The sequence below is a fragment of the Berghia stephanieae genome, chromosome 3 (assembly GCF_034508935.2).
Source record: "Berghia stephanieae isolate SIO BIC M18660-M18661 chromosome 3, UCSD_Bste_1.3, whole genome shotgun sequence".
NCBI classification, from domain to species: domain Eukaryota; kingdom Metazoa; phylum Mollusca; class Gastropoda; order Nudibranchia; family Aeolidiidae; genus Berghia; species Berghia stephanieae.
The window spans coordinates 101,289,376-101,304,375 of record NC_088362.1 but is presented as its reverse complement, the minus strand read 5'-3'; the positions used below and the strand labels follow the sequence as shown (position 1 = coordinate 101,304,375).

Genomic DNA, 15,000 nt, shown 5'->3' with positions numbered 1-15,000 from the left:
AAAAAAAACAAAAAAAAACAAAGGGAAAAAAATAATAATAAAAACAAATCAAAAATACAACCCCTTCCCCCCCCCCAAAAAAAAAAAAAAGAAAAAACCCCAACAAAGAAACAAAAACAAAAAAAAACAAAAACAAAAACAAACAAACAAACAAACAAAAGAAATGAAATGCCGTATACAAACTCAACAAGATTAACAAAATTTGAGAGGCATATTGAAAAAAAAAGTTATCCGCCAAAGAACTATATGTATCCTTATACAACTATCAACAATCCTGTTAAGGGAGTCGAGGTTTTTGCGATCCGATGACATTGTCTGTGACGTCATGAAAGACGGCTGCTGGCCAGGCGTTGGGCCCCATCTCAAATCCTCATTCAAGCAGGTTGTGATGAGTGGAATCAACACCTTCAACCGACTGAATAAGGACTCGAAATGGGCAGATCTCGTCGCTGGATATGACCAACTCTCGAAGCAGTGAGTAAATCCTCATACAAACAATCAAAAGAAATGGATCGCGAAAAAAAACAACAAACAACAAAGAAGAAACAAAAAACAAAAAAAAACAAAACAAAAAAAACAAATTAACAACCCCCCAAAAAAACAAACAAAACACGCAACCCCCCCCAAAAAAAAACAACAACCCCCAAACAAACAAACAAACAACAAACAAAAAAGAAAGTCAACCATTTTCTCATGACAGAGAGTCTATAACTAGTCAAGTCAAACAAAGACAACTGAATTCAAAGGGTAATCAAAGAAAACACCGTGTTTTTCAGTGACATGATCTTAATAAAAAGTCGTAAAGGATGTTAAAATCGTATAAACGAAAGCATCACTCTCATGGAGATAAATTTAAACCTGACGAAACCACCTTATAAGTATAATAATATAATGTAAACCACTAGCCCTTAAACACATCTCGTCGTCGTGAGTAAATAAACCTACACACAACACAACGCAAATACAAATGAGTTGCAAACGCGCGTGAGTAAACGGCGCCGTAATATAAGAATAGATACCTCAAATTCCAAGAAGAAAATTTGAGAGAGAAAAAAAAGAAAATATTTTTACCGCGTTTACACCACTCCCTAACGCATGTAAGTCATTACAACTACAGTAATTTAAAAAGGCGAAACTTGTAAATAATTTTTTTAAAAAGATACAAAACAAATCCCGAACAACTTCCAAAATGACTAAAAAGATAATGGGTATTCCGCTACTTTGTATTATATTCATTCAATAACTCACTCAAACCCGTCAAGCATGCCCAAGTCGTATAATACAATATATTTATATAACTGAAGTAATACACGTAAGATTTCAATTTAGAATACATACACGGATCTCGAAGAGAAGAAGTCAAGACGAATGCAAGCGGGATGAAGTTAAAAAACAAGGGCATAGAAAGACAATAATCCATAAACCGAAGGAAAAAAATATATGAAGAATAGGAAACTGTGTCGCGGGTACGTGCCTGTAATATCTATATCTAGGGATAGAGACAAGCGTGTGATGTGAGTGTGTGTGTGTGTGTTTGTGTGTGTGTGTGTGTGTGTGTAGACAATGATGATTTTACACACCACGAGTAATAGATAGACACAACGGACGTTTCGGTAAAACGGCGCGAGAAACATTATTGCTATTGCTATTCCGACGTGGAGATTTAAAAGTGAGGTGAATTTTTAAAATGACAAAGGACGTCATAACATTTGCCAATCCTGTGGCAAGGGCGGGATGGTGAGTAGAATACTGAAAATCCGAGGGTTGGTCCTTGATGACGTCATTGCTCCTACCATTCTAGAATTATAGATGATTGACATGAGCTGATATTGTATACCAAAAACAAAAACAAAAAACAAAAAACAAAACAAAACAAAAAGAAAAAAAACACAACAATAAACAAACAAACAAACAACCACCTCCCCAAAACAAAACAACCCCCCCCCCCAAAAAAAAATACAACAAAAAACAAACAAACAAAAAACAAAAACGAAAACAAAACCACAAAAAAAAACAAAACAAAAAATCAACAACAAAATAAAACAAAAAGCAAACAAAACAAAACAAAAGCAAATACAAAACAAAACAACAAAGAACACAAAAAAAACCCAACAAAAACCAACAAACAAACAATAATCAACAACAAAACAAAACAAAATCAAAGAAGAATATTCATTCATTTCGAATGAACAAGACAAGACCATGATGTTACAATTACTGTAAGACTTCGAAGAATTCCTTAAGATAGAGCTGAGAAAGAAACAAAAAAGATAATATATTAATAATTACATCCTGTCTTCTCTCCAAAACCATCAACCTGTTTCGTCACTTAGCAACTCTTTTTCAACTTTCAATATTGGCTGCCAATTTAGCTCATTCCGACAAAGCAAAGATTATAAACAGCAAAGGAACCACGTTCATCGAAATGACTTTCTCAAAAGTTAAAATAAAATAGGCCCAGGTTTAAGTTCAGATGCCTCGCGATCTGAAAGCATTAAGACAATGCCATTAAATTGAGAGAGAGAGCGACTTTGGCATTTTATACAAGGCATAAAATATTCCATTGTTTGAATTGAGTTGAACCCAAAATCCACTTTGTTCTCCATTTTCTTTTGTTTCATTTACTTTTTAAAATATTTCTATGTTAGAATTCACGCATTGATGAATCATTGCTAAGCCGTTTGAATGGCGTTATCATAACGTGTTCATAGTGTAAACACAATATCAAAAAATTTTCAAGTTTCAAAAAGCAAATTTAGAAATTGTATGTTTATAAATTAACTGTTATTATTTTTGAGTTGGCAGTGCCGTTTCACGCGCATGTAAGTCGTTTAAACCTTTCTAACAGGTTGTGAAGACAGAACATTTTCCCACGGTACGGTGAGTATTGTGGTCTATATTATCTAAAAAGAAAAGAAGAAAAAAAATTAAAACGTGAGCAAACTATGGTGAGTATTACAATGAGGAGAGAGAGAGAGAGAGAGAGAGAGAGAGAGAGAGAGAGAGAGAGAGAGAGAGAGAGAGAGAGAAAGGATAGAGAAAAATTATAGTTCAAGAAGAAGAAGAAGAAGAAAGAAGATGATGAAGTAGAAGAGTGCGATATAGGTTACAAAATAAAAATGACTAAGACTCTACATTTATTTCAGCTATTAAGTCACGACACGTTTGATAAAGATATTATTTGCTCAAAACCTAATGATTATTTTTAGGACTTCTCTTTGATACAAGCTAGAACGTCTAACTAAAACCTAATTGTAACCATATATATATATATATATATATATATATATATATATATATATATATATATATATATATAATTTTTGAAAAATAATGATAAAGGAAAATTGTCTAACGGTGTGCAAAAACAAGAAACCAAAATACAAACTGTAAAAGTTAACTTTGAATTAAAAATCCGGACAACAAAATTTGTCAAAGGCAAAACTCAATAAAGAAAAAAAAATAGTGTCACATTGGAACAATTCGAAACTCAACATCTGACAAAATATTATTCCTTAATCGGAATGAATATAATTTTTGAAAAGATAACTGAACCGAAATATTGACAAGATCAATGTATCGAAAAGAACAAAATAACAAAACCTGCAAAATAAAACCAAGTATACCTCAATCTACAGAGAGTGAATATCAAACGGCCGAAGGAGAATGCTTGGAGCTGGTCTGTCCATAATGGCAAATAGGGCGACTTTAATAAACCTTAGGATTGCAAAGAGCTCTTCAAGTGGCGACATTTGATTGGCTGTTTCGTCGATGCGCGGCCCGTAACCGGAAACGGATATCACATCGCACGATATCACATTGGCGAACTTTGAAGAAATAAAGGATCCATATACGATGGCGATACAAGTGAAATACATACTCGGGCGGGTTTGGAGATGGCATGGTGTGCTTGAACACAGCCACTTGACAATTATTAGAGTGATACTTATGATATTATGTACTAATATGCCTTTACTTTTCATTCTTTACACGGCCGACACTTATTTGCCCAGACTGGGGCTCTCATAACGATGGTTGGTTTCACCCTGAATGATAATAATAATAATAATAATAATTTTCAAAAACATGAGCATTTATATAGCGCAATATCCACTAAATATGCTCAAAGCACTTCACAAGGCGTCCCTAGCCAACAGCAACACATAACACGTAGGTCAAGACATGATGACGCCTGTTAGGCGACAATACAATTTTTTTTCCGGCAGAGACATGGTTAATAACAGTCAGGTACTGACTAAGGACGGTCAAAAAATGTGTGTAAAGAGTCTTTTCCAAGGATTCAACTATGTGCCGTAAAACTCTTAAAAAGAAACAAGTTCTGATTATTTATTGTTCCATCAGTCGTCTTTAGGACCTAAATTGTCACACAAAGAAAGGTAGCTACTGAGTATCGCCACAAAAAGAGACAAAAGTTGAATATGGCGATACACACATCTGGGTGGTTGTGAATGAAGGGGGACGAGATTAACATATAATGTAGATTACATGAGTGACTGAGAGAGGGAGAGGGAGAGAGAGAGAGAGAGAGAGAGAGAGAGAGAGAGGGGAGAGAGAGAGAGAGAAAAGAGAGATAGAGAATGAGAGAGAGAGAGAGAGAGAAATAGATCGATACACACACACACACACACAGAGAGAGAGAGAGAGAGAGAGAGAGAGAGAGAGAGAGAGAGAGAGAGAAATAGATCGATACACACACACACACACACACAGAGAGAGAGAGAGAGAGAGAGAGAGAGAGAGAGAGAAAGAGAGAGAGAGAGAAAGAAATAGATAGATCGATACACACACACACACAGAGAGAGAGAGAGAGAGAGAGAGAGAGAGGGATAGAGAGAGACACACACACACACACACACACACAGAGAGAGAGAGAGAGAGAGAGAGGGGGGGGGAAGAAGAATGATAACGATAACGATGATAATGAAGGTGATGACGATGATGATGATGATGATGATGATGAAGGTGATGACGATGGCAAAACGATGCTGGTGCTTCAGTTTAATTGAGTTGGAATTTTAAGTGCATGAAAACAATCCGAACCAGGCAACTTGCTCAAGTGGTCCTCCAAAAAGGGCGCTCACGGGACTCTTCGCGCTTACGAGACACTCCTAACAACTTGTATGTATCAAGCGGACAAAGATGTACCTACTCACTGGTTTAATTTTGATCCGGTCATAATATAATATCTGATAGAAACACGAGTGAAAAATAACTGTGACCCAAAGCGTCCAACTGGTGATATGTCGGTCGGGATAAAGCGGATACTAAACTTACGGTTTTATACAAAGCATTACAAGGGGTCCTGATCCATCATCAACAATAAAAAATGTAGGACGGGACATGATGTCTATTAGGCGATATTACAATTTTTTCGGACAGAGACAAAGCTGTTAACGGCCAGGTACTCATTTTACACCCGACTACGATGAGAGAATGTGAATAGAGCGCCTCTTCCAAGGACTCAACTGTGCGCCGCTCAGAGCGGGACTCGAACACAGGACCTTCCGATCCGAAGGCGAGTGTCATACCATACCACTAGACCAAAAAACCACACAAGATCGTTAATATTAAGGTAAAATGATCAGATAGATATCTATATGAAATTGAAATCGTGTTCTTTTTTTGGGGTTTTTTTTGTTGTTGTTGCTCGGGAAAAAACCCCATATTTAAAAAGTTGGTCAGAAATCTCACCCTCAACTATCGATCGATTTAAATGACCCTCATTATGGAAAAAAAAACCCCTCTCAAACCTGGGATTTCGCTAGCACGTGTGACTATAGATAGTTCGAAGATGACGTCACTCAGGCCTTTGTTATTGTTTTTGCCATCCGCGTTTGTGAGTTGTTCTCACTAAACTGTATTAACCAGACTATAAACGTTCATGGTTACACAGAGTTTGTGTGTTGGTCCGTTATACTTCCGGATGGCAATGTTGTGAACTCCTTGGCCAAGCGCATTCTATCTATAAACGTTCATGGATACAGACAGTTTTGTGTATTTGTCCGTTATACTTCCGGATGGCAATGTTATGAGCTTCTTAGCCAAGCGCATACTATCTATAGCCTGATACTGAAATCCAAAAGGACTGGCAGTTTGACGTCATTTTTTTTTTTTTTTTTTGCACCGCCTAGTGAGTTGTCGTTAGTTGAGCTCATGGAAACAAGTTATTTCATTGGTTGAACTATTGAATACAACTCACGATTTGTTTTGTTTTGTGGCAAAAGACTGGCATTTTGACGTCATTTTTTTTTGGTCAGTATCAGCGTGGCCTTCGTAAAGTTATGGCCTGATACTGACCAAAAAATGACGTCAAAATGCCAGTCTTTTGCCACAAAAGAAAACAAATCGTGAGATGTATTCAATAGTTCAACCAATGAAATAACTTGTTTCCATAAGCTCTACTAACGACAACTCACAAGGCGGTGCAAAAACCAAATAATGACGTCAAACTGCCAGTCCTTTTGGATTCCAGTCTCAGGCTATAACATAACGATGGCTACGGTATCAGGCCATAACTTTACGATGACCACGATTCGAGGTCCACTCTGGGCGGCGCATAGTTGAGTCCTTGGAAAAGGCTCTTTACTCACATTCTCACAACGTACTCAGGTCTAAGATGAGTTGAGCACCCTGCCGTTAACAGCGTTGTCTCTGTCGCACAAAAAAAAAAAAATAAAAAAAAATGAAATATCGTCTTCCACATATCGTCCTACATATTATAGTGTTGCGGTTGGCTAGAGATCTCTTGTAAAGGACTTTGAGCACGCTTAGTGGTTAGTGTGTTATATGAAATACTCAATAGCTACGCATTTGCGTGATTTTTGCCTCCGGAAGAATTTCTGGATTTCTACGGCGACCATCGTGGTTCTAAACAAAGAAAATCGGTACTTTTTATTTTTCACGCTGGCTAGAACTTTTCATATGTCTTATGATCAGAATGTGTAAAAGTCAAAACATGATCACATTTAAAATGTTTTTCTCCTCTGGATACGCTTTTATGCTCGTTGGAGAAATATTTCATAAGGGCGTCCGCCATTGTTCCGATAGTTTAGAGCCAGTTACTAAGTTACCATGCGTCATTACAAGGGAAGTGACGTTACGACTGTTGAAGCGTATTGACGTCTTTATTTGGTTACATAAAAACAAAACCAAAAACCAAAAAAAAAAAAAAACAAACAAATGTAACCCCCCCCCCCTTCAAAAAAAAAACAAACAACAAAAAACAAAAACAAAAACAAAAACAAAAACAAAACAAAACTGGAAATGCAGAGGTTAATAAAAGAATGTGAGTCACATAGGCATGATGTTTTTATCATAACGCTCTATCCTGTGTTTATGTATGTATTATTAACGCGTATTGTTGCCTTTACAAAAATATTGTTTTCAAAGTTGTATAATAACCTGACACATCGCGATTCCCGATTGGTGAATTTTCCCGCGAGCTGAAAAATGAAAACCATCAAGATCTCATGCTGTTATGTTATTCCTTATCATGTAAAATACTATAAATACATTGCTTGTGTCTGCAGTTCGAGACAGCAATCGTAAAAATAACGAAATGTTGAACACAAATAAGGTCAACGTTTTGGGTTTCTATCCCATAAACGACTAATAATACTATAACTGCATCTAATCGGTTTGGATTTGTGAAAACACTCGCTTTCCTGACTCATAGTCATTGTATCCAATCTAATGCATAATAATAATAATAATAATAATAATAATAATAATAATAATAATAATAATAATAATAATAATAATAATAATAATAATAATAATAATAATAATAATAATAATAATAATAATGCTGAAAACTTATATAGAGCTATAACTCCGAGACACCATACTCTAAGCGTTTGATGGTGTTGATCAAACGTTTTTCCTACATGACATCATTTAAAGTTTCAACTCACAAACTCGAAGCTTAATTCTTATACTTAAACGACTTTATGTCTACATAAACCTTGCAGCTTTGCAACGGACATAGGTACATAGTCAACAGTGACAACTCATTATTTTCAAGCCATAGAAACTGGGACAAACGACACGAATGGCTATTTAATTCTTCTTTCTTTTGTGTGTGTGTGTGTGGGGGGGTGGGGGGGGGTTGAATCGTCTATTTCAATGGAGCTTGAAAACTATCAAAATACACATCTATATCTACACATTTGGATAGATAGATAGATAGATAGATTGATAGAGAGAGAGAGAGAGAGAGAGAGAGAGAGAGAGAGAGAGAGAGAGAGAGAGAGAGAGAGAGAGAGCAATTCTACATCTTCAACATGCCTAATCCGCTTCATCTGCTATTCTCACAAGTCAAAATCAACCAAATTTCCATTACATACAGTTTAAGTGGTCTTTTTGTTCTCGCACTAAAGTACCATCCAAAACTGATTATAGCCAGGTGGCCATCATTCATGACTTCATCGAGTGGCTGAAGTGTGTGTGTGTGTGTGTGTGTGTGTGTGTGTGTGTGTGTGTGAAAAGTTTTACTCAAGGATACAACAAGAAGTGCAAAGTTTTATTACAATCATTATTGTCACTCTTTCTGTAATTGACCACGCTCGATTGAAACCGTTTGACTCAACATGAAATAGTCTTTCAGAGCCATTAGGCTTAGGGCCATGTAGCCGGAGTTTTACCCCGGTTGCAATAGCGTGAAACGGACAATAGCAATTGCTTGTTAGCTTTTGTATAGGACGCTAGTCTATCGCAAAGTATTTTCCGCCAAATCTAACAGACTCAGCTACCCGTTCACTGCTGGGCCAGAATAAACTTTACTTCAACTATCCATCGATTGTGACGGAGCCCAGTTTGTCTAAAAGTCTTAAACCCGAGACATCTAAAGGGTTGAAATACAACTTCTAAAGAAGTCTCAAAATTTATACATTTTGTCTAGCTGGGGTGATTTCGACGTGCAATTATTTGTGGGTCTGATAACCCAATTCCTCATGGGATCATTGTTCTAATGGAAATCTAAAAAAAAAAAAAAAATGACGCAAAATATTGTCCTTTACAACTCTGTTAATCTAGGCCCATAATTGGGCTCGGGTGTCAGACCTGCATATAGATAGAATGAAGATGACGTCACTCAGGTCTTTGTTATTAATTAGTGCCATTTTTTGCCATCCACGTTTATGAGTAATTCTCACTAAACTGTATTAACCAGACTATAAACGTTTAAGGCTACACATAGTTTTGTGTGTTGGTCCGTTATACTTCCGGATGGCAATGTTGTGAGCTTCTAAGCCAAGCGCATACTCTATAAGTACATGTTGGGTGAACAGACAACGAAACTTAGTTTGTCTATTTGGAATCCTTGGGAATGAACTAGCATAGCAATGAAATACGTTACCAAGAGACAAGGATGCACACTTAGTTATTTATTAGTCATTGATTTACATTATTTAACTCACTCAACCCTAACACCGACTACATCCGTAGTCTACCCAGGTTACTTTTACCCCATGCCTATTTGTTAAAATTTTTCTGAGAAAACTTATAGGCGTAGTATCAAAGCTAATGTTTTCAGTTTTTGCATTTTAATGATAGTTGAATAAAACTCTCTATGTACATGCTCATTTTAATACATTTTTATTTCAATTTTGAAAAGTAGCAAAAGTCTCTAGGGTTGAGTGAGTTAAACATGTACACATGTATCTAATGCATGGATTCACGGATGCACAAATAATATTATGGGATGCGCGTTCTCACGGAGATCATAATTTAGAAGGGAAAACAAGGGTCGAAGTTCAATACAATAATATAGATATATGGTTGACGAGGAGTTTATAATATATATATATATATATATATATATATATATATATATATATATATATATTATGTCTATACATAAATAGATAGCTAGATAAATAAATGAATAGAAGGATGGATAGATAGATGAAAAAGTGGAAAAAAATAAAGGAGAGAAGAGTTGAGAAGAAAGATGAAGAAAAAAAAGAAGAGAGGAGAGAGAGATGAGAGAGAAAGAATGAAAGAAAGAAAGAGAGAGAGAGAGTTAGAGAGAGAGAGAGAAAGAGAAAGAGAGAGTTAGAGAGAGAGAGAGTTAGAGAGAGAGAGAGAGAGAGAGAGAAAGAGAGAGTTAGAGAGAGAGAGAAAGAGAGAGTTAGAGAGAGAGAGAGGAGAGAGAGAGAAAAAGAGAGAGTTAGAGAGAGAGAGAGGAGAGAGAGAGAAAAAGAGAGAGTTAGAGAGAGAGAGAGAGAGTTAGAGAGAGTTAGAGAGAGAGAGAGAGAGAGAGAGAGAGAGAGAGAGAGAGATTGAAAAAGGAAGAAATATAATGCCGATGATGAACGATAATATCATGTTATGGAATATACTCGCATCTCCCTCCCGACCTAATTTATACAATGAATTATTATATCAATAATTATTGATGACTCCCCTTTTTCGCTTCACAAAACACACACACACACAAACACACACACACCAAAACGCACAGACAGTCTTTCTGTCTCTATCTCTCACTCTCTATCTCACCCTCTCTCAATCTCTTCTCTCCCATTAAATGTGGACAAAATATAATGGTAACAATAACGATAATGATTATAATAACAATGATAATAGGGCCGATAACTTAAAGGACAATAATTACGATGATCACAACGACGGCGACGAAGTTGTTATTGTTGATGATGATGATGATGATGATGATGATAATGATGATGATGATAATGATGATGATGATGATGATGATGATGATGATGATGATGATGATGAGGGCGACGACAACGATGATGATAATTCTGATGAAGATCATGATGATGAAACAGATACTCGAATACGAAAATGTCATTCTCTTATAAGTGGGTAGTCTCTAAAAAAATCTGAAGTGGCCACCTAACAAAAAGCAGAACCAAATCAGAAAACGAAACAAGGCCAATATTATATAAGGTCTGCACAAATCTCAAGCGAACCAGTCATCATCATCATCATCATCATCATCATCATCATCATCATCATCATCATCATCATCATCATCATCATCATCATCATCATCATCATCATCATCAGCGGCGTGGCATGCTTACAGTATAAGGTGGTGCCAGAATCAGAAGAAAATGACTTAAAACGTGTTATATTTGTAAGCATACAAGAAAGAAAAATATTAAAGAAAAGACTGATTCAAATAAGTAAAAGGCGGTATATATACCATTTCTCAGTTTTTTTTTGGTTTTTTTTTTTCAATATTCTGTATTGCATTTTTAAAAGACGGTTGCGGTGCCAGGCACCAAATCAATCATCATCATCATCATCATCATCATAATCAAAATCATAATCATTATCAAATCACAAAATATCATGGTTACTCACCGAAAAGTCAAGTCCGTGTGTTTCCAACTGGAACTGGATGTCGTAAAACGTTTTTGTCGACTAAGGCTTCTCCTCCTTCTGTATCTGTATGTTTTGCCGTCATCAATATTATGAGTTTTACTACTGGAATAGCCATCGCCACTGTTGCGTCGACCAGCAGCAGCAGCCGATCTAAAGCGGTAGTTCGAGTACCGCCCGTCGTTGATGTGCTCATCTTTGTTGCCACAACGGGGTTTCATGAGTAGATTTTCTGTACGCGCGTCGGCTACCCCGGTTTGTGGGAGTCCTCCTGCCTGTGTGTGTGTGTGTGTGTGTGTGTTTGTGTGTGTGTGTGTGTGTGTTGGCAGGGGTTGGGGGGGGGGGGGGGGAGAAAAAGAAGAGAGAATACAAAAGTTAATGGGGCGATTGTTATCTTTACATATTTTTCTTAGTTGTAATAGAGTAAGTTATGGAAGTCAGCAGAATTATTAGCTCTGATAGTGTCAGGAACAATAAGTGTGAGTACAAACTATAATATATATTACTTCACATAGTGCGACTATAATAATATGGTCTAGTGGTCTCGCATTCAAATCGGAAGGTCCTGAGTTTGAGTCTCGCTCTAAGGCGGTGCATAGTTGAGTCCTTGTAAAAGGCACTTTACTCACATTCTCTCACCTTACTCAGGTGTAAAATGTGTACCTGCCTGTTAACAGCATCGCCTCTGTCCATTAAAATAGATAATTTCGCCTAAAAGACGTCATTGTTTCTACCTAGTGTTAAATGTTGCTGTTGACCAAGGACCACCTGAAAAGCCCTTTGAGGTGCACCCCTTTCATACAAACTTGATCAGCTCTTTAACTATATAAATATGAATTTATGTATGGATTTCTTCATAAAGACAATATCGGCTGTAAAGAGCTGAGGGTACAAATTTTCCTGAATTCCAGCACCCCTTTCATACAAACTTGATCAGCTCTTTAACTATATACATATGAATTTATGTATGGATTTAGTCATAAAGACAATATCGGCTGTAAAGAGCTGAGGGTACAAATTTTCCTGAATTCCTGCACCCCTTTCATACAAACTTGATCAGCTCTTTAACTATATAAATATGAATTTATGTATGAATTGAATTTAGTCATAAAGACAATATCGGCTGTAAAGAGCTGAGGGTACAAATTTTCCTGAATTCCTGCACCCCTTTCATACAAACTTGATCAGCTCTTTAACTATATAAATATGAATTTATGTATGAATTTCGTCATAAATACAATATCGGCTGTAAAGAGCTGAGGGTACAAATTTTCCTGAATTCCTGCACCCCTTTCATACAAACTTGATCAGCCCTTTAACTATATAAATATGAATTTATGTATGGATTTCGTCATAAAGACAATATCAGCTGTAAACAGCTGAGGGTACAAATTTTCCTGAATTTCCTTTTAACCTTGATTATGATGACATTAGTTAATACCATTTGGGTCATCCCTAAGTGAGTTGTTATTGTAGAAGAGGTACGAACCCACCAGTGTTAAGTGGTTTGAAGCAGTAAATAATGTTATAATTATAATATCATTATCACAAGCAGGCTAGCAGATGGCGTAGCGGTTAACTCATGAGCTTTTGGATCGTACGATGGTGGGTTTGAACCGCGTTGGAAACAATACCATTATAAAAACATAAAATATATTTTTTAATTTCCTTAACATAACATATGGTATAGGACAAAATAGGATAAAATCCCTTGAATGCCCTTAATATTAATAATAATGCCATAAATTATTGATCAAAGATTACAATAATCCTTCATCAAGGGTACATTTTTGTTTAGTGTCAATTCTATGTAAAGATTGAAATAACCCAGACCGCTGTTAGCCGCAGTGCAGCGCCGTAAAGTGTGCTAGGACGATGTTACTTGCTCAAAGCCACAAAGTGGGGAGTCATACTCGGCACCACCCTGCCTCCATTTCATGTTATCAATGCCTTTGCTGTAGTAATAATATTGTAAGGTTCCAGTTGTCAAATTTACTTACAAAAGATGCGCCCAGATTTCATGAAGTCATTAAAGGCCTACACACTTGAAAATGTTAAAATTCGTTGTTTTTTTTTAGGGAAAAACAATAAATAGTCGGTATAGTTAACTTTATAGATCAACAATTTACCCTCAAGAAGAAGAAGAAGAAGAAGACGAAGAAGAAGAAGAAGAAGAAGAAGAAGAAGAAGAAGAAGAAGAAGAAGAAGAAGAAGAAGAAGAAGAAGAAGAAGAAGAAGAAGAAGAAGAAGAAGAAGAAGAAGAAGAAGAAGAAGAAGAAGAAGAAGAAAAAGAAAGGAGGAGGAGGGGAAAGAGGAGGAGGAGGAGGAGGAGGAGGAGGAGGAGGAGGAGGAGGAGGAAGAGGAGGAGGGGAAAGAGGAGGTGGAAGAGATTGGGGAGGAGAGAAATGGAAGTATATATGAATGTTAAATACCAACCTTTTGTAATGCTTTGATGGCACGTTCCAGCTCTTCTCTACTTCGTAAATTCTGTGTCTCCCGACTCGGTCCTTTGAGGTAACCAAATTGTGCCAAGTATTTCTGTTTGTGGGGAAAAAATGAATAAATTAGAATTTTTAAAAGATGTTATCAGGTACTGGTGAAGTCGTTGGGTAACTGATGTTGTGTTCAAATGATAAATAAATTAATAAAAATAAAATAAATAAATAAAATTCCCTTTATTCATCCTCAAGGGGAAATTTGTCTTTAGGGTCTATTCCAAGGGAAGACTGGAATAATCCAGGCGTCAGCCGCAGTGCAGCGCCGCAAAATGAGCTAGGGCGAGATGACTTGCTCAAGGCCACTCAACGGGTACGAAGCAAAGACCGTACCGCTGAGCCATGCTGCCCTGAATAGAAGTATCAAATATCTGAAAAGTTGTATAATATTAAGAAAAATCAGAGAGAAAAACACCAAGAAAAAAACAAACAAACCCATCTCAAATAACAGCTCTATGATATGTCGAGTCAGAAGCTCATTGGATGTTGTTTGTTTTTTGTTTTTAAGGGTTTTACGGCGCTTGCATCACATTTAGGTTAATTCAGCGCCAGTAAAAAGGAAGAAAATGGGATAGTAAAAAGTTCTAGAATTACAATTAAAGCACCCAAGAAAAAGTAAGACATAGGAGATCTGGGAACAAATAGGGATCAGATTTAGATTCCAAAGATCAGAGCATAGCACCAATGTACTTAGTTTGAGATCGCCTATAGATAGTATGCGCTTGGCTAAGAAGCTCATAACATTGCCATCCGGAAAATATAACGGACCAACACACAAACTCTGTGTAACCATGAACTTTTATAGTCTGGTTAATACAGTTTAGTGAGAACAACTCACAAACGCGGATGGCAGAAACAATAACAAAGGCCTGAGTGACGTCATCTTCGAACTATCTATAAGTCTCATCCAGACATAAAAACATTTGTCTTGCTATGACAAAACACATTTTCTTGTAAATCGCGTAGAGCACGTTTATTAGTGAATTTGGGTATGTAATGCTCAAGACTTTATAGTCTTCATCTTGGTCTGAAAACTTTGACTCCAAATAGCAATCGATAGAGATGATTTTCAACTTGTCAAAAAGTCTCACAGCTGATCTTATTCTGAATTGTGCGTCTATGTATATATATA

The 15,000-nt window shown here is 36.5% G+C and overlaps 1 protein-coding gene across 9 annotated transcripts in view; it reads right to left on the bottom strand.

Moving 5' to 3' along the window:
* LOC144968987 (stromelysin-3-like) overlaps positions 1–15,000 on the bottom strand; it is a 162,929-nt gene that overhangs the window by 24,747 nt on the left and 123,182 nt on the right. For all 9 annotated transcript variants that reach the window (XM_078907917.1, XM_078907913.1, XM_078907912.1 and 6 more), the window contains 2 exons: positions 13,810–13,911; positions 11,356–11,648 (listed from right to left, as the gene is read on the bottom strand). In XM_078907917.1, coding sequence (XP_078764043.1) covers positions 11,356–11,648; positions 13,810–13,911 — 395 coding nt within the window. The remainder of the gene's footprint in view (positions 1–11,355; positions 11,649–13,809; positions 13,912–15,000) is intronic.